This window comes from Coregonus lavaretus (assembly GCF_964263955.1).
Source record: "Coregonus lavaretus genome assembly, chromosome: 8".
In the NCBI taxonomy this organism is placed as follows: Eukaryota; Metazoa; Chordata; class Actinopteri; order Salmoniformes; family Salmonidae; genus Coregonus; species Coregonus lavaretus.
Genome location: NC_139995.1, coordinates 36418329 through 36437049, shown reverse-complemented (window position 1 = coordinate 36437049; position 18721 = coordinate 36418329). Strand labels below are relative to the sequence as shown.

Genomic DNA, 18721 nt, shown 5'->3' with positions numbered 1-18721 from the left:
TATGGAACATGTCTGGGATGTTTTATTTCAGCTCATAGGAAACATAGGAACAACACTTTACATGTTGCGTTTATATTTTTGTTCAGTGTAATTTCCAGTCCTCATCTTTTCTTTAACCACTGATGAGTGAAGATGCGAGATTTCTTTCCCCAATGCTCTATTTTCCACCATTTTGTTTTCTTCTATCAAATCCTAACACCGGTTATCAAAACAGTTCCATATCCATCTTTTTACCCTTTGTTTACCCCCCAGTCGTGCAACTCCAGTTTTAAAAGGCGCACAACAATATGTCCATTATTTTCGAGAGCAAATCAACTGGAATTAATCTCTATTTGTTTGTCTGTCTCTTGTTCGTGGTCTGTATACACTACAGAAGGAAACATGCATATATTCTGCCGAGCCACAAGGCGGCGCAATGGGCGCATGTAACTATGGACCTTCAGTTATCTGATTGAGATTTTTTTACTAGCCAGTTAGCTTAGGCAAAGGCTATCTAATTGTTTTGAAAACACATTCTGTATTGTTTTGTTTTCTAGGCTTGCTTTATTATAACTTGTCGTGTGCTTCACATTATAAACCCTACTCACCCCTCGTCATCATGGACGAGGAATATTACGAGAGGAATATTGGAGACTGGGATGGTCCGGATGGCAATGTAAGCATCATCTTTAGCTACTGTAGCAAGCTAGTGAATGTACAATGTCGCTAGTAATGGCAATGTAGCTAAGATAGCTAGTAACTACATTGTTGTTGGCTGTTGATTCATTGTTTGACGGAGCCAAATCGCGAATTTATATGGTGATAGATTCAATGTTAAGATGTTCTTTCCTTGGCTGAAGTGATGTGACTTTCATATAGCAAGACGACTATATTGAAGGGGAGAACGATGGGAAAGTTCAGGAGGACTGCCTACAGAAGTTTTCCAGCAGAGATTACATCATGGAGCCTGCTGTCTTCAACACCCTTAAAACGTAAACACAGTATTGTGTGTGTCTAGTAACGTTAGTGTGTGAAGAGTCAAATCATTTCCTGAAGAGGCTTCTGTTTCCACAGGTATTTCCAGGCTGGTGGCTCCCCTGAACACGTCATCCAGCTCCTGTCGGAGAACTACTCAGCTGTGGCCCAGACTGTCAACCTGCTGGCAGAGTGGCTCATCCAGATGGGTAAACAACACTGGACTGAGCTGCAAATGGCACCCGTTTCTCTATGCAGTGCACTACTTTTGACCAGTAGTGCATTACATGGGGAATAGGGTGCCATTTGGGACGAAGCCCTGGACTCCACAATCACTGAAAATATAGGGTTTTTGTTCCTCTCACACTGTTTGAGACGCATAGTAGAATTAATGTTTTTTCTGTCTGTGTATCGCAGGTGTAGAGCCAGCTCAGGTGCAGGAACGGGTAGAGAATCACTTGAAGAGTCTCCTGATCAAGCACTTTGACCCCCAGAAGGCTGACTCCATCTTTACCGTCGAGGGAGAGGTGAGATATCAGTCGCCAGTGAAGGACAAACCACCAATGCTTTGCTGTGGTCTGGATGTGACAGCTCAAAACTGGTGCTCTCCTGCTTGCTTGCTTGCTGTTTCTTTCACTGTTTTCCTCTCCTAGAAAAAAACTTGATTAATCATATAAATTGTTTTAATTCTCTGTGTTCTTGCATGTGATGCATTTCCCTCAGAGTATAGTAGAAACCCTATAGTATACAGAGTATATAGTAACCCTGTCCTCCTGTGTTGGTTCAGACTCCTGCCTGGTTGGAACAGATGATCGCCCACACCACCTGGAGAGACCTTTTCTACAAGCTGGCCGAGGCCCACCCTGACTGTCTGATGCTCAACTTCACTGTCAAGGTACTGATGATCACCCAGCAGTTAATAACTAATGTCTTTATGGGTCAAACAGTGCCATGTTCCTCCTCTCCTTGCTGACTGTGTCCGTCCTCAGCTCATCTCAGACGCAGGCTACCAGGGGGAGATCACCAGTGTGTCCACGGCGTGCCAACAGCTGGAGGTGTTCTCCAGGGTCCTGAGGACCTCTCTGGCCACACTGCTGGATGGAGGTGAGGACAACCTGGAGAAGAACCTGCCAGAGTTCGCTGTGAGTCTCTAATCAGGTCCCCCCCCCCTGTCCATATAATTATATTAATTAGGATCTAAAAGGCAATACTGATTATAGAGATCAGCACTCCTACTCTGAGACGCTTTATGAATACCGGCCCTGGTGTTCCCAAGAATAAGATCTAGGCATATCTGTCATTATCTCACTCAATACAAATCCTTGGTTTGATGGTTTTGGAAATGTGTTGTATTCAAGGTTTTCAATCATTTGAAAGCGGTACTACAATCAATATTGCTCTAACCAATATGGAATTGCAGGACATTGGTAGCACAACATGATGTTGCAGGTTACCTGTCTTTTGGCATGAGTGTCTTTGTTTGTGTGGTTGGTTTGGAGCTGAACTGTTCTCTCCTCCATTTCTGTGTTACACAGAAGATGGTGTGTCATGGGGAGCACACTTACCTGTTTGCCCAGGCCATGATGTCCATCATGTCTCAGGAGGAGCAGGGGGGGTCGGCCATGCGCAGGATCGGCCAGGAAGTACAGAAGTCTGCACATCAGAGGTATCCTGCCCTCTACACTATTTTGCCAGCATTGACTTACTTGACAAGCTCTTGGCTCCTATAAGGAGCATAGGCCGTTGACGAATGTCCTCCATCTTGGCAACATTTTGGCAGAATTACATAATGATTAGAGGAAATGTATTTCATTTATTTCAATTGATTTCTGCATTTTGAAAATTATGGTTGTATTATCTGTAAAATCCAGTGTTACAATAAACATTAACATTGAGTGAGCAGCTTTGTGGAAAATGAAGTTATGCTCTCAACTGTCACAATCTCAACTGAATGGGTGTAGTAATGTTGTATAGTAGCTAATTTTATTACAGGCCATATGTTCCTCCAGGAGCAAAGCGGTTTAAGTAAGTAAGTGAGCTAATTTGAGTGTTTTACTGTTCCTTGTGCTGTGCAGGGGCCATGATGCCAGTCAGATCACACTGGCATTGGGCACAGCAGCAGCCTACCCTCGAGCCTGCCAGGCCCTGGGCGCAATGCTGTCCAAAGGGGCACTCAACCCTGCCGACATCACTGTGCTCTTCAAGATGTTCAGCAGCATGGACCCACCTCCCGTAGAGCTGGTTAGTGTGGGGCATCAAGCCACTTTTTAAAAATCAAAAGTAGTGCACTACATAGGGAATAAGGTGCCATTATCCAAGTTAGATGGAGGGATATTTTCACTGGTTGCCTTGCATGTTTGACGTGACAATGACCAATATGAGTTAGCAAGACAGCACAAACAGATCTGGGACCAGGCTAGCCTTAGCTGGAAGCTAAACTGAGAATTGCTTGTCTTTCAGCTGTTGATATTGTCTTTTGAGAGAATGGGTGAAGTATTTTCCCTTGTATATCTTCAGATTCGAGTGCCTGCCTTCCTGGACCTGTTCATGCAGTCGCTGTTCAAGCCAGGCTCCAAGATCAACCAGGACCATAAACACAAATACATTCACATCCTGGCCTACGCTGCCAGTGTGGTCGAGACATGGAAAAAGGTACCAGAAACAAAAACGCCCCTGACATAAATCCCTCATACTACTAAGTTTATCAGATGTTCTGTCGTTGCTCATACTTATGTGCAGAATTTGAAATGTTTTTCTTACCAGTATATACAAATATTTTTTCCAATGACAGGTGTTGTTTTTTCCCAAATAAAAACGCCCAGATAACAGTATGCCTCTCTTTTCATCCATCCACAGAACAAGCGAGTGAACATCAACAAGGATGAGCTCAAGTCCACCTCCAAGGCCATTGAGACGGTCCATAACCTGTGTTGCAATGAGAACAAAGGAGCCACAGAGCTGGTGGCTGAGCTCAGCACTCTGTACCAGTGCATCCGGTGAGCCCAGCAGCCAACTAGCCAACCTAGTGAGCCCATCATGGATCTCCAATATGTAGCTAAAGCCAGAGGATTCCAAGAATGTAATTGGTTACCACTGTTGGTTGAGACATCATTATGTCCATTTTCAGGTTCCCGGTTGTTTCCATGGGGGTGCTGAAGTGGGTTGATTGGACAGTCTCTGAGCCTCGCTACTTCCAGCTCCAGACAGACCATACCCCTGTCCATCTAGCACTTCTGGATGAGGTAGAGGTTGCACTTTTTCACTGGTTGAGGGAGGATGTTTTTGTTGTGCTATTATGGATAACTCACTATGATATATAAGTCCCAAATGACTCTATATAGTGCACTACTTTTACGCTATGTGCCCTGGTCAAAAGTAGTGCACTATATAGGGAATAGGGTGCCATTTGGAACTGGTCAAAGTAGTGCACTATATAACGAATAGGGTGCAATTTGGTTGTACACAGAAATTGTGCATTTAACTGTCATTCTTGGAATTGTTTTGCGGTTTAAAGACTAGAACTGATCCCCAATCAGGTGGTAGGGACAGAGATTAATGAGACCATTATGTTTGTTTTTATTCCCCAGATCAGCACCTGTCACCAGCTCCTGCACCCACAGGTCCTCCAGCTGCTGATCAAGCTATTTGAGACAGAACATTCCCAGCTTGATGTCATGGAGCAGGTGTGTGGGTTGTGCATGCGTGCATAGGCTTAATCTGGGCCCATGCAACCACCCCATAGACTTTCAGTGGATGACTTCTTAGCTGACTGTATGAGTGTTGTCCCTTTCAGATGGAGCTGAAGAAGACCCTGTTGGATCGTATGGTCCACCTGCTGAGTCGGGGCTACGTGCTGCCTGTGGTTGGATACATCCGCAAGTGCCTGGAGAAGCTCAACACAGACATCTCTCTCATTCGCTATTTTGTAACAGAAGTATGGCCTGCTGAAACCAGAAACTATTAAAAGAGAAGTGAAACATTCCAGATAAAGAGAAGTGAAACGTTCTAAAGACACCGTCAGTCCAATTTAGTTGCGCTTGAAGAAATGGTAGTGGAAGTGAAAATACTGATATTTCTGTTTGCCCTATCAGGTGTTGGATGTGATTGCCCCTCCATACACTTCAGACTTCGTCCAGCTGTTCCTGCCCATCCTGGAGAACGACAGCATCGCTGGAACCATTCGGACAGAGGGAGAACACGACCCTGTCGTGGAGTTCATAGGTCAGTCTCTTATACCATCTTTTTCATGGCCAAAAACTGTCTACATATTGATTACTTTCATTTGGCCCAGTTATAGAAGCTTAAAATATAATTATCATTCTGCTCTGTTTCAGCTCACTGCAAATCCAACTTCATCATGATGAACTGAGAGTGACACTGGTGGGTTTAACTTGACTGAGGATGTAGTGGGAAGAGCAGGGAGGGGCAGAAGGCGGGATCTCTTGGTTATGAGCCAATCCCTGGATGTGTTCTGCTGAACGAGGAATTGAACATTGCCAATTTTGAGGCAGACGGCTGACCATTTGCATATAGACTTTGACCTGCAATTTTATTTTCAAATGTGGCGTAAACACAAATGACTTTCAGAATTAAAAGGATGTAGTGTATCTTTGCTTGTCTGGAGGTATGAGGAGAACTTCTCTAGCTCCATTATTTGTTTCACTGTAGTTTCCATTGGTATGGGCTAAGGTTTCGTTGTTCATTTTCTATGTTGCTTTGTGTTTAAATATGTATGACTGACTGCTCAAAAGGTTTGTTGAAATTCCCACTGAAAAGGTTAAGCCTTTTTCATGGTTATCCTTTTCAATTTGACAAGAATATTGACACGTCTTGGTTTTATTCATTTCACACGAAGCGACATCCACCGTTCTGCATCACTTCTTTTGAGGTGGTTCAAGGAAAGTATGTTTCAGAAAATGTATCAACTATTACAACTTTCCATCCTAGGCCTGGATTCAAACACATTGAACTGCACAATCTGCCTTTAGCAGAGATCACATTTGTGGAAACCATCATGAAGACTCAAGCATAAATTACCTGTAAGCCACGTGGATTGCTGTTAAAATCCTGAAAAATCATTCAGTTAAATTTGCATACAACAAAAGACATGTGGCATCAGAATTTATCAAGGCTTCAACATTTACAGCCACAATTAGTTATCTTACTGGCACTTAGATCTTAAGCTAATTGTGCACCAAATATTGTCAGCATTTGTACTTGTTCAAAAGGCGAAGTACATAATGACTTGTTCAGTCACATTTTGTATAAGAAAAGATCTTAAAAAACACAAAGGCAAAAAAAAATGTCCCCTTTCCATTTTACCATGGTACATTGTTGCAATGTGGAAGTAGCCTGAGATTGTCATAGAAAACTGTAGATATACAATGCTGTCTATTCAGTTTAACAGCTTCTGAGCCTCATTTACAAACGTTTCATACATACAAAATATACCCCCAAAACATGCGTGCGCTAGTTTACCTGCAAAAGTTGGCATTTATATAATCAAATGTGCTTACCTCCATGCAAACTTCAGACCATGCGTACGCACATTTTGTAGTGGTTGAAGTATGGTATTGCAAGCAGGCAAGTAAGTATTTTGTGCAAATGGTGGATATGCTGACATGCTTATTGATAAAAAAAAAAAAATGTAAAAATAAACAAGATTTCAACCATTTGCGTTTAGTTAGTTAGAAGAGCAAAAATGTACCGGTATTCGTTTTGTTTTTGGAATCTAAAATAATTAGACATTTATTTCCTATTTATTTTATTTTCATAACCATTGCAGAATAAATTCCTCAACTTTTCTGGACGCTAGCCATATAACAAATTACCATGCACATCATTTAATTGGGCCTAGTAAATAGATGGGCTATGCATTTCAAGTTTTACTGTAGCCTATGCGATCCCATAGGCAGCGCGGTTTATAAGATACTAAATTTGCTCGTTTAAAACAAATCTTTGGGCCAATTCCAATAGTTCCAAATGATACAGCAAATAAAGGGCGTTATTGTCACCATAAAAAGGTGAATGGAGGCATTTTCCAGGCGGTGTTATAACGCTCGTTCATGCGTGCACAGTTGTAGGACAGGTCTGATTTATAAAATCTCTATTTTTATACCTACGTATTCTTCTCAGAAATGGCGGACAGATATTAAGTGTGAAATTTACGCAACGATTGTTAAGAGGCCCCTGGTCTTTAGAAGAAACATTGGTTGGCCTGTTGTCTACAGGTAGGTCTTAGGCACGATGGGATCTCCGTACATGCAGTCTTCCTCCAGGGCCAGGTTGTACTGACTGCCACTTCCTCCCTTGTATGCGCTGGTCACGATCCTCAGCCAGCCCTTCTCACCCTGGCAAGAAAACAGAAACTTACTCAATCTGGAGTTTCAGCTAGATAAATATGGTAGAACATACAAACAATAGAAAGTGAAGTTCATGTAGAAGTAAAGTTAATAAACTACAGGAACTGCTATAGGCTAGGATTTGTTGCCCCATTTTGAACACTAAATGTAATTCTATAGTAGAGCATGAGGTTTTAAATTCTCTGCTGCAGTTAGTGCCATGAAAGATCACTACAGACTACCAGCTCCAATATGGAATGCATAGTGTTAATTCAGTCGATAAGGATGGAACAAGCTTCCCCCTAATGTCAGGACAGCAGAGAAAACCTACCTCTTCATCTTGATTAATCCCATAGCACCCCCCCCCCCCCCCCAAAAAAAAATACAAATAAACACCCTTGCCTTTCTTGCACCAGCACTCACTTCTATTTTCTTATCACCGACTTTGCGGATAGCTACTTTGGGATAAAAAAAAAAAGTACTAGGACTGATCGGTGGTTGTCTCATCTAGCTACCTTAAAATGAATGCACAAACTGTAAATAGCTCTGGATTAGATCGTCTGCTAAATGACTAAAATTTTACCCAGGGCTCTCCCCATGAGTTGCGGACGATCCAGAATTCCACACCGTTTTCATCCATGCCCCAGCCGGCAACAGACACAATGTGGTTGATGGAGGGCTCCTCGATATACTCAGAGTACAGGCCTCCAGTGTAGGCGTCCAACTTGTCGGTGGCCATGATTCCACAGCTACCAAGGACAGAAAACAAAAATGTTTGTTTCGCTTTAACTAATTACAGTCTGCATGTTTGTTTGTGTATGTTTTTGCAGGGGCGGGAAGGGAAACATAATAGAGGGCTAGCAGATACACATAGACTTCCAATCATTGCGCTAACGCTAGTTAGGAACTGCGCTAGTTAGCAACTTCCTTCAAACTGCACGCGGAGACATAAAACTGGTATCCACAAGTTCATCTGACTCTGGGGAAGTATATAAAAGGGCCTCATTTTCAAAATCCTGAAGTATTCCTTTAAGCTTTGACAACAAGTCATATTGCTACTCCAGTCATTTTGTTACACATCAGATATTTGCCTATTTGACTGTGACTTGGCTTTACTTCTCGTGCGAATCCATACACAGTCACTGTTAGGACAGGTGGAGCTCATGAGAAGAGAAACAGTCACCATGTTGACCCAGTCCAGTTCCAAATGCCACCCCATTCCCTACATAGTGCACTGTATAGTGAATAGGGTGCCATTTGGGCAGGAGCGCAACTTTGCATTTCTACTAGGGCTGTCCCTGACTAAAAAAATATCTTGGCACACCAAGAGTAGTCTTAAGCGTCTATTTTTCCACAGGCCTATATAGACACACCCTATGTGTTTGAACTTGTACTGAACTTGTCTGATGCTTTAAGTACGCTGTTTGATTAAATAATGAAGACACACAAATGACTCAAGAGGGAGCCAGAGATAACAGTTATGATTTTCATATGCACATTTTTCATTTATAATAATCTTTGTATCTCAAAATCCTTGTCTGTGGTTAATCTACATTCTATCTAAATGAAAAATATTCAAATCTAAAAGTAGCTTTTTTGCCATTGCCAACTATGTAATAATAACCTACATAAAGCCAAAACCTTGCAGTCTGCAAGTAGAAAATATCCGGATAAATATCCTATGAATCACATTGGCTATGCATGGCCTGTCTGCAACGATCTTGAAACATTGTATTAACTGGGTCACCCCAAAACTTGAAACATTGTATAAAATATTCTGGACCCTCAGTTTCCTGCGCCAGTGAGCTCGGGACAGACACAGCTGTAGGCTATTTGTGCAGGGGGGGATAAGAAGTAAAATCAGGTATTTTAGGACGTTTCCACTGGATCAGAGCATTACATGTTTCCCTTTAATGCATGTGGTTATCGAAAGGGAGAGAGCTGGAAATATTGTTCAAATACTGTGAGGAACTATTGTCATTCTCAATTGATTCTAAAAACAGACTTTGTTTACTTGCTGTTTGAGGTGAAGAAAAATTACTTTGAGAAGCTCCACAGCTCATTAGTGGTGGTGAGTTAAGACAATCAGAAATACTATCAGACATCCCCAAATGGGCACATTCATAGGGCTACATTTGCACGAAGGCCAGGTAGACTAGTCCTACTTCTATATGCGTAATCAGGTGCTCATCCTTACTCAACATTGACAGGAGCGTTTCAAACAAAAGACGATGAATACATTGACAAAACTCGTAAATGGAATGAAATAAACAAAAACTTGTTTCTCACAAGTGTAGCATAGGTTGTGAGTTCTGCAAAACACATGTCCACACAGACAACGAGAACAGTAAATGACTGTAATAATATATTGAATGCATTAACAGAAATTACCATAAACAAAACAAACATCGCAGATTAAAATTATGGGAATTAAAGGTCAATGTAGGCTACTACTGGTGATGTACGTAATGGGGAATTGATACACAGCAAACAATGCACACAATTAAGTTATGAATACCCACAAAATGGCAGGAGAGCGTGCATTCTGGAGAGAGGTGCCATATTCTTGGACCGTGGCATCCCCGTGGCCTCCTCAATGGATTAGTCCACCGAGACAGGCGCAAATCACACAGGTGTCTCGTGTGCCATGAAAAATATAATCTATTTGCGACTGCTCGACTAAATAAAATCTAATGTTTTCAATACAGACCCCTTTTGTCATATAGTAGGCACCCAGATGTTATGAAAGTTCCACAGTATACCCTTAATCTTGTATAAAATCAAATCTAGTGATACATAACTTGACATTTCTGCCATACATTGTGGGAGGATAATCAACCTTCCAATTAAATGGCGATGCATTTCTTAGCCGCTATAAATGCAAGGTTAGACAGTTTCTTCTGATAACAGTCTCCAGTATCAACATTTCTGAGCAAAAAAAACTGGGAGAACCTGTAGACATGCCGAGATAAAATAACATACACTTTGCCAGAATTCAGCCAGCCTTCAAATGATTATAACATCTGCAAAATATGTCCCCTTTTGTGTTTTACACTTCCAACAGAGGAATTACATGTCTGAGTGCATGATATTCAGTTTCACTGGCATATAGGATGTTCTATTGATGATCTTAAACTGTAATTTATGTCTGAGATTATATGAACATGACTGGGCATTCAAACATATCTGTATCCATTCATCGTCATCATCAATATTGTGTTGTGCACTGACTGTGCACCATGACAGTGTAGTCTGTAGAGCTGTTTATACTGTGTCAGTGCGAAAAGTAGGGAATTAGCTAGGGAAACTGACAGATCAATAATGTTACACAGGCAAAAATAATACCTAAAGTTAGTGAGCTAGCTAGCTAGCTAGCTAATGTTGGCTAGCTCTAATGGTGCATCAACTGGCAAAAACTAGCCAAGTTAATTTACTTCTGTTGAAACGGGACAAAAAGGACATTTCCATACACACAACAACTGTTAGATACTGCTATCTGACAGATAGCTAAAGCTCAACTGGTTGTGGTAGCTACTAGCTAGCTAGTTCATTCTCTTCAGACAGAATTTCAGTCGAGAGGGGATGAAACATTAGCTGACGTTACATGTCAGTTACACTACTAGCTCAGCATGGTCCTAAAGCACACGATGCCGCTAATGATAAAACTGGGGTGGACAAAAATTGGGGGGGGGGGGGGTCATGTCACCCCCATCCCCAGTGAAAGTTGCGCCCCTGCATTTGGGACACAGCCCATGTTGACCAAGTCCAGCTACTAACCTGATAGGTCCTCCAGCGTAGATCTCGGCCATCATTTTCTCCCTCCCACCTACGTCGCCGAAGTCTCCGACCTTCCACAGGGTATAGTTCTGGATGATGTTGCAGACCCCGAACGTTGTGCAGGTTCCACACTGGTTGAACGGTTTGCACTCTGCAAGACACAATATGGAGAACATATTAAGCATGAGAAATTGTAAATTAACCTTAATTTGATGTGACAGAAATTCTTGTTATCAAGTCATGGAAAAAAACTGTTCAACCAAGTAAAAGTAATGTGCAGCTAGGAGATAGCAGAGTTCTTGAGGCCTTACTCTGGTCCTTGGCCTGGTAGTTGTTGCAGGTCTCGTCAGGGATGCCGTGTTTGTTGGCGTACTCCCACACCCCAGAGTGATCCCCTCCATGACAGGAGCCGGCCTCGCCACAGTCCACCACATTCTGGACTGACAGATAAGCAGAGGGCCAGGCTCCCTTCCGCTTGATGTTGATGCGATCTGACAAAGGAGAGCAAACCACCAACAACCAGTCCATTAATTCAGTACAGGTGACAGAATCTGCTCTTAGATGTTCATAAGTCAACAAAATTAGTAAGGACTACTCTATCATAACAATACCATGACTTCAGAATGCTAAAGGACTACTTGTATGAGCAAAGGAGGAACTGCATTTTACAACAAACATGCACAGATTTACAGGAAACCTGAATTACAGGAAACCATGAAGCTTTAACTGCATGTCTGCACATTCAGGGGTTGGCACTGCCACAACGCTTCACTGCCATACCACCCTGAATTTGAGTCAGTGGAGTGAGTCATGTGTTAAAAGCCTGACAGGCATGCATGTCTGAACAATTACTGCAATGTTTATTCCACCTTGGTTATAAAATCTAGTTTCCAAGTGACTTTAGATTGGTAAACCATCTTTATGACCATCTTGAAGGTGAATTACCAAAATGTACAACACTGTACTTATAGTGAAGAGGTTTGCAGACATCTGTGGCCAAATAATAGGATAGCATTTCACAATCTGATCTTCATCCATTTGTCCCTTCGTACGGTGTTCCCTTCTGATGCAAGAGAGTCTGTAAAACGACCAAGTAAATTGTATATGGTTTGTTCATTTCTATGAGCTGTCCAAGTCGGATGACCGCGGAAAGGCAAACTTGAGGTTAGGCTACCTGCCATGGCGCTGGTGCTGCCGTGTGCCCAGCAGGAGCCACAGTACTGGGGGATGTGCTGGTTGCGGGTGGTGCTGACGTAGTTGGTGCCGTTGATGTTCCTCCAGTCCCACGCCTTGGGGAGCTCATTGAGTTTCAGGAACTCGTGGGGTCTGGGCATCGTCCTGATGAAAGACATGACATCAGGGTACAAGGTTTTCTAGACAGAATTCCTAATGTAGAGCGGCTCAAACAGTCTCTGCAAACATGATGGATAACAAAATGCAGTGCGCACTTATAAGGTCCCATACCATGACAGGCCAATTCAAAACCTGACCAGGGGTGTAATCATTAGCCCAAACAGTTGCAAAATGGGTTGCAACTAAAACACGAGTTTTGATTGGACAAATTCAGGTAGATCCCTCCCAGTTTCGTGCCATTTGCTTTCGTTTAAGACACGTTTAGCAACAGAAATCGGTGTAATGAATACACCCCAGATCAAGCTTGGCAGATCTGCCTCTCCATTCAAAGGTCAAGCATTCAAAAGCATCCACAGCACAAGCATACTTTCAAAACTCAGAAGCCAAATAGCTACTACCGCTGAAAGGGCCATGCATGTTTCTGGAGACATCCAGTTGTCAAATTATATATTTCAGGAGGGCAGAATTTTGAGCGCTCAATAGCAAAATGGGATGAAAAGCTTTAAAAACGTCAGATCCCAAACAATTTCTTCCCATGCTACTGGAGACCCAGTCATCTCCTTCCACTCACAGACATGTCAGAACTTTGCTACCTTGTTTCCACCCTCGGCTTTGATTGCTTCATTGATTTCAAACTTTGGATAGCCATGATATGCCTTTTCTGTAATAAACTGATTAACACTCGAGTCAAAATCACAGGGGGTAAAAATTCTGCACTTGAGTATTGAGTATTGTTTAAAGAAGAAAGTTATGTAGTAGCCTACCAATCAGCTAATTTTCATTCTGGGACAATTCTGAAACCTGCAGGAACTTGGCAACATTTGAACCATTATTAAACCTTTTTATGAAAGAATTATGTGCAATAAACTCATACTCAGTTACTGACTAATGATATCAATTGAGTGCAGAAGATGCAGGCAATTCACACCTGAATAAATAAAGAACACTTAAATAAAATCAACACTAGACAATTTAAAACACTAGAGGCAAAAGACAGACATGCGCCATAGACATCGCATCATTGTATCTGTCCCATTATGGCGCCTGTGGGTGCGGGGCAGCGCCATTGAGACCATCTCCATTTTTAAGTAGTCAATTTTCTTCTACTACTTCTATGAGTTGGAAAACAAAGGGTGCCTACTGCCACCTGTAGTGTGTTTGAACCACTGAGATATAATAATAAATGGAGACTGTCTTAGATGTCCGACCATTGTTTTCAAGGGAATCTACTCACTTTCGCCGATTCATGGACCTTCTATATCTGGGTTGCATCTGGTTTATACGGAGCAACATCACATGAGCACAGGGAACAGCGAGAGAAGCGACGACGCCATCACGCCATCCAAAAACATGGAAGACATTGGATGAATATAAAATATTAATATCTTCAGCTGTGAGTGATAATGGGCCTCAGTGACAATTATTAATATAATTTAATGGATGTCTTGTGCACAAAGGAATGACTAAAGTGTCTTATTAGGAATTTTCAAATCTGACTTCTCTATGTGGCCGTCTATGGAAATTGTCTGTCTGGGCCGGGTGTCAGTTAAACTGCAGTACTGAAGCAAAACTGTAGGAGCAGTCAACCGTGCTAGACCAGAACCCTGGCCCATTGGTTTTAACAGGTATAAAGTCAAGGTTGGTGATTTCCTGCCACCTGCAGGGATCAGAAATGTCCTGTGCGAGAGAGGCAGGTTGAGGTTTCCAGGGTAAGAGTAGTGAAGAAGTTGTCATATGCTGAGGCAGTGAAGAAAGTAGAGGAAGATGGGTCAAGGGGGAGGAGTGGTGAGAGTAGTAGAGATGTACCAATGCAGAGGGATAGGACAACAAGTGATATATGTGTCAGTAAGATTGGATTTTTAGCATTTATAGCAATGGTTATTAATTGTACTGCAGGGATGGAATGTAAGCCTCCTGTAGCTCAGTTGGTAGAGCACGGTGCTTGCAACGCCAGGGTTGTGGGTTCGATTGCCACGGGGGGGGGGGGGTCAGTATGAAAAATGTATGCACTCACTAACTGTAAGTCGCTCTGGATAAGAGCGTCTGCTAAATGACTCAAATGTAAAATTAAAAAATTTAGGTTGTGGTGGCAGCTGCAGAGAGGTATTTGGGTGTGCGAGACTTGACATCAGAAGAGTTACAGGGAGTGTTAAGTGGTGATGTTCCATCATCTCAGGTTGAGGGCATGAGGTAGGAATGAATATATTAAAGGAGTGGGGTGGTAATTATTAATAATAATTTTGAATTTGTGAGTGTAGTGTTAGATGGTAGGGTATTTATTTTATTTTATTTTTCAAGCAAAATACACTGCTCAAAAAAGGGTACTACTAAAATAACATCCTAGATCTGAATGAATGAAATAATCTTATTAAATACTTTTTTCTTTACATAGTTGAATGTGCTGACAAATTATCAATGGAAATCAAATGTATCAACCCATGGAGGTCTGGATTTGGAGTCACCCTCAAAATTTAAGTGGAAAACCACACTACAGGCTGATCCAACTTTGATGTAATGTCCTTAAAACAAGTCAAAATGAGGCTCAGTAGTGTGTGTGGCCTCCACGTGCCTGTATGACCTCCCTACAACGCCTGGGCATGCTCCTGATGAGGTGGCGGATGGTCTCCTGAGGGATCTCCTCCCAGACCTGGACTAAAGCATCCGCCAACTCCTGGACAGTCTGTGGTGCAACGTGGCATTGGTGGATGGAGCGAGACATGATGTCCCAGATGTGCTCAATTGGATTCAGGTCTGGGGAACGGGCGGGCCAGTCCATAGCATCAATGCCTTCCTCTTGCAGGAACTGCTGACACACTCCAGCCACATGAGGTCTAGCATTGTCTTGCATTAGGAGCAACCCAGGGCCAACCGCACCAGCATATGGTCTCACAAGGGGTCTGAGGATCTCATCTCGGTACCTAATGGCAGTCAGGCTACCTCTGGCGAGCACATGGAGGGCTGTGCGGCCCCCCAAAGAAATGCCACCCCACACCATGACTGACCCACCACCAAACCGGTCATGCTGGAGGATGTTGCAGGCAGCAGAACGTTCTCCACGGCATCTCCAGACTGTCACATGTGCTCAGTGTGAACCCGCTTTCATCTGTGAAGAGCACAGGGCGCCAGTGGTGAATTTGTCAATCTTGGTGTTCTCTGGCAAATGCCAAACGTCCTGCACGGTGTTGGGCTGTAAGCACAACCCCCACCTGTGGACGTCGGGCCCTCATACCACCCTCATGGAGTCTGTTTCTGACCGTTTGAGCAGACGCATGCACATTTGTGGCCTGCTGGAGGTCATTTTGCAGGGCTCTGGCAGTGCTCCTCCTGCTCCTCCTTGCACAAAGGCAGAGGTAGCGGTCCTGCTGCTGGGTTGTTGCCCTCCTACGGCCTCCTCCACGTCTCCTGATGTACTGGCCTGTCTCCTGGTAGCGCCTCCATGCTCTGGACACTACGCTGACAGACACAGCAAACCTTCTTGCCACAGCTCACATTGATGTGCCATCCTGGATGAGCTGCACTACCTGAGCCACTTGTGTGGGTTGTAGACTCCGTCTCATGCTACCACTAGAGTGAAAGCACCGCCAGCATTCAAAAGTGACCAAAACATCAGCCAGGAAGCATAGGAACTGAGAAGTAGTCTGTGGTCACCACCTACAAAACCAGTCCTTTATTGGGGGTGTCTTGCTAATTGCCTATAATTTCCACCTGTTGTCTATTCCATTTGCACAACAGCATGTGAAATGTATTGTCAATCAGTGTTGCATCCTAAGTGGACAGTTTGATTTCACAGAAGTGTGATTGACTTGGAGTTACATTGTGTTGTTTAAGTGTTCCCTTTATTTTTTTGAGCAGTGTATAAGGGAGTTGTACACCAGTCTAATAGGTGGCGGTAATGCAACAAATTGGATGCCAACCGCCGTTAAACCTCATCGAAGAAGAAGTACTGCCACCTGCAGTTATGGAATGTTTGCTTACAAATCATTAATTGACTGATCCTTCCTTAACCCATAGGAAGTCCCACCCAGTTGACTACTTCAAAATGGTGAAAGTCCTCAAATGGCGCTACCCATGCTGAAACAGGCTTTTGATCACTTGAGTCATCTATCTCTATGACATTAGCTTGCTGGCCACCCTACTTCCCATTTCAGAGAGATGGCTATGATTATATGCTATCAGAGTATATACTACAAAAAAACGAATGATGCAGTGTTGTGCAAGTACAAAATAATTGACCATCTTTAGACATTAAGGGTGTTTTCACATTTGGTCCCTTTCATACAACTTTTGTGAACTCAGTGCGGTTTGCTTAATTTTTTGCGCAGTGTGAACACTCAAAAGAGCCCCCGAAGCGAGCTCGAGAGGTGGTCTGAGTTTGGTTCACTTAGAGCAATGTGAACACAAAGTTCCCCAGGTTCGCTTGTCATTATTCCCGCACCCCACACGAGACTACTGAAACAACGTTTCCCCGGCCATAACTCCTCACATTGGTGCCACAAAGGGGAGACGATGATGTACAGGTGCGTTGAAAAAACGTGTGCTGTTTTTGCATATTGATTAGCGATTGTCAAGAATGTACAGAAATTACAAAATATGTGTGGTGTTTTTAGTTCAGATTTTTTTATTGCAATATGTGATCTATAGGCTAAGATATATGGGCCCCGTGTAGCTCAGTTGGTAGAGCATGGCGCTTGCAACGCCAGGGTTGTGGGTTCGTTTCCCACGGGGGGCCAGTATGAAAATGTATGCACTCACTAACTGTAAGTCGCTCTGGATAAGAGCGTCTGCTAAATGACTAAAATGTAAATGTAAGAGAGCTTCATAAACTGTTTATTCGATTGTGGGGTTTGAATAGTGTTAGAAGCCAACAAAGCAAACATATTTGGTGAGTATCACAACATAGGGTACAAAATCAATTATAGCTCTTAAAGGATCAGTAGCCTACATTGGGTGTACTATTTTCAATTACAGCATTATTTAATCTGCAGTTATTTTTCTGCTATTTATTCTGTTACCAATAATATTTACATGTTAATAGTATCTTATTACAATTATAAATTGTTTACATTTTAGTCATTTAGCAGACGCTCTCATACAGAGCGACTTAATTAGTGCGTTCATCTTAAGATCGCTAGGTGAAACAACAAGACATCACAATCGTATCAAGTACATTTTCCCTCAAAGTATTCATCAGCAAAGTCAGCGCTAACGGGAAAAGTTAAAGTGCCTTCTCATCTCTTAACTAAATGCAATCTATTAGCTTCCAAAATGTAAGTAGGTATATCAAGCTATCCGATAGCACGATCTGATGGAATGGCTTGTCCTGCACTTTGTAAAAACCCAGAGTGCATTGAGTGAACGTTGGAAAAAGACCTTGGTTCCTTTCTAAACATAGCAATGTGAATGCAAAGAGTACTCGGACCACTCAACTGGTGAAGTGAACTGGCAAAAGAGTTGAGCCCTTATTCAAAGGCAAGGGCAGTGTGAATACAAAGATGACGGGAGTTATTCAGGTTGTTTTTTTTACCCCATATTTCACTTTAAAGATGACTGAGATCGGTTATTTTAAAGAGGCCTATGTGAAAACACCCTGATACAGCTGGAAGAAAATGACTAGAATCATGTTGCAACAACTCTAGCTACTATTTTTTGCTCGAGAGCAAGCACTAGACAGAAAACATATCAAATTAGATGATAGAAGACAGCTAAAGTTACCTGACTCCATTGTGCTTGGTCAGCTTGGGTCGATAGCACGGTTGTTTCTCGTTAAAGTAGCGTCCAGCAAAGACACCAGACAACATAAACACAAACAACAACAGCGCTCGAGCCATGTTGGAAAATATCAGTCATATGACTTAATAGGAACTTGGTGGGTTTTTATAGTTTCACCCGAGGGTCAGCCTGAACAACGCGCAGGCGCAGCACAGACTCGCTGATCTTTGTGTCGTAAGGATTATACTTCCCTGTCATTGATTGCCTGTTTTACAGACAGGACGATATGATTCTTACTGCACAGTTCGACCTATGTGAACAACCACATAGCAAATGCCATCCCGTGATTAGTGACTCACTACACACAGTATAACAGGAACAGCTGAATTGATTGTTTTACAAACGTTGCACCTTCTAATTAATTAATAAACCAACCAACAACTGAACCCACTGTTGCTTTTTAAAGCTAGAATCCTTAGTTGCTACATACATTTGTGGACTTAATGATATATACCCATTGATAAACACAAACAATTAAAGCTTGTTTTACTCCAATGTTTGTAAACAATGTAAACAAACACTATATA

The 18721-nt window shown here is 42.6% G+C and overlaps 2 protein-coding genes across 3 annotated transcripts; one reads left to right on the top strand and one right to left on the bottom strand.

The window, feature by feature from the left end:
- Window positions 1–412: 412 nt before the first annotated feature.
- Window positions 413–6355, top strand: LOC311134139 (negative elongation factor C/D). 2 transcript variants are annotated; one of them, XM_084167732.1, is made up of 15 exons: window positions 413–655; window positions 859–971; window positions 1054–1163; window positions 1372–1481; window positions 1742–1849; window positions 1944–2096; window positions 2490–2620; window positions 3030–3195; window positions 3472–3606; window positions 3811–3950; window positions 4082–4196; window positions 4542–4637; window positions 4748–4888; window positions 5046–5175; window positions 5289–6353. In XM_084167732.1, the coding sequence occupies exons 1-15, from the start codon at window positions 599–601 to the stop codon at window positions 5321–5323; spliced, it is 1740 nt and encodes a 579-aa protein (XP_084023858.1). In that variant the 5' UTR covers window positions 413–598; the 3' UTR covers window positions 5324–6353. The 2 variants fall into 2 exon arrangements, with proteins under 2 accessions (XP_084023858.1, XP_084023859.1); XM_084167733.1 differs by having other exon boundaries at window positions 422–655; window positions 840–971; window positions 5289–6355.
- Window positions 5775–18368, bottom strand: LOC311134140 (cathepsin Z-like). The gene is made up of 6 exons (XM_084167734.1): window positions 18138–18368; window positions 12247–12410; window positions 11384–11563; window positions 11073–11223; window positions 7879–8044; window positions 5775–7304 (listed from the first exon to the last, which is right to left on the bottom strand). The coding sequence occupies exons 1-6, from the start codon at window positions 18251–18253 to the stop codon at window positions 7179–7181; spliced, it is 903 nt and encodes a 300-aa protein (XP_084023860.1). The 5' UTR covers window positions 18254–18368; the 3' UTR covers window positions 5775–7178.
- Window positions 18369–18721: the final 353 nt, after the last annotated feature.

What these genes read in the sequence shown, in the direction of transcription:
- LOC311134139 (XM_084167732.1), top strand. Translation starts at nt 599, where the DNA reads ATGGACGAGGAATATTACGAGAGGAATATTGGAGACTGGGATGGTCCG. An exon ending in GGGATGGTCCGGATGGCAAT is followed by an intron (nt 656 to 858) that starts GTAAGCATCATC and finishes ACTTTCATATAG; the next exon opens with CAAGACGACTATATTGAAGG. An exon ending in ACTCTGTACCAGTGCATCCG is followed by an intron (nt 3,951 to 4,081) that starts GTGAGCCCAGCA and finishes GTCCATTTTCAG; the next exon opens with GTTCCCGGTTGTTTCCATGG.
- LOC311134140 (XM_084167734.1), bottom strand. Translation starts at nt 18,253, where the DNA reads ATGGCTCGAGCGCTGTTGTTGTTTGTGTTTATGTTGTCTGGTGTCTTT. An exon ending in CAGCACCAGCGCCATGGCAG is followed by an intron (nt 11,564 to 12,246) that starts GTAGCCTAACCT and finishes CTCCTTTGTCAG; the next exon opens with ATCGCATCAACATCAAGCGG. An exon ending in TACGCTGGAGGACCTATCAG is followed by an intron (nt 8,045 to 11,072) that starts GTTAGTAGCTGG and finishes TGTCCTTGGTAG; the next exon opens with CTGTGGAATCATGGCCACCG.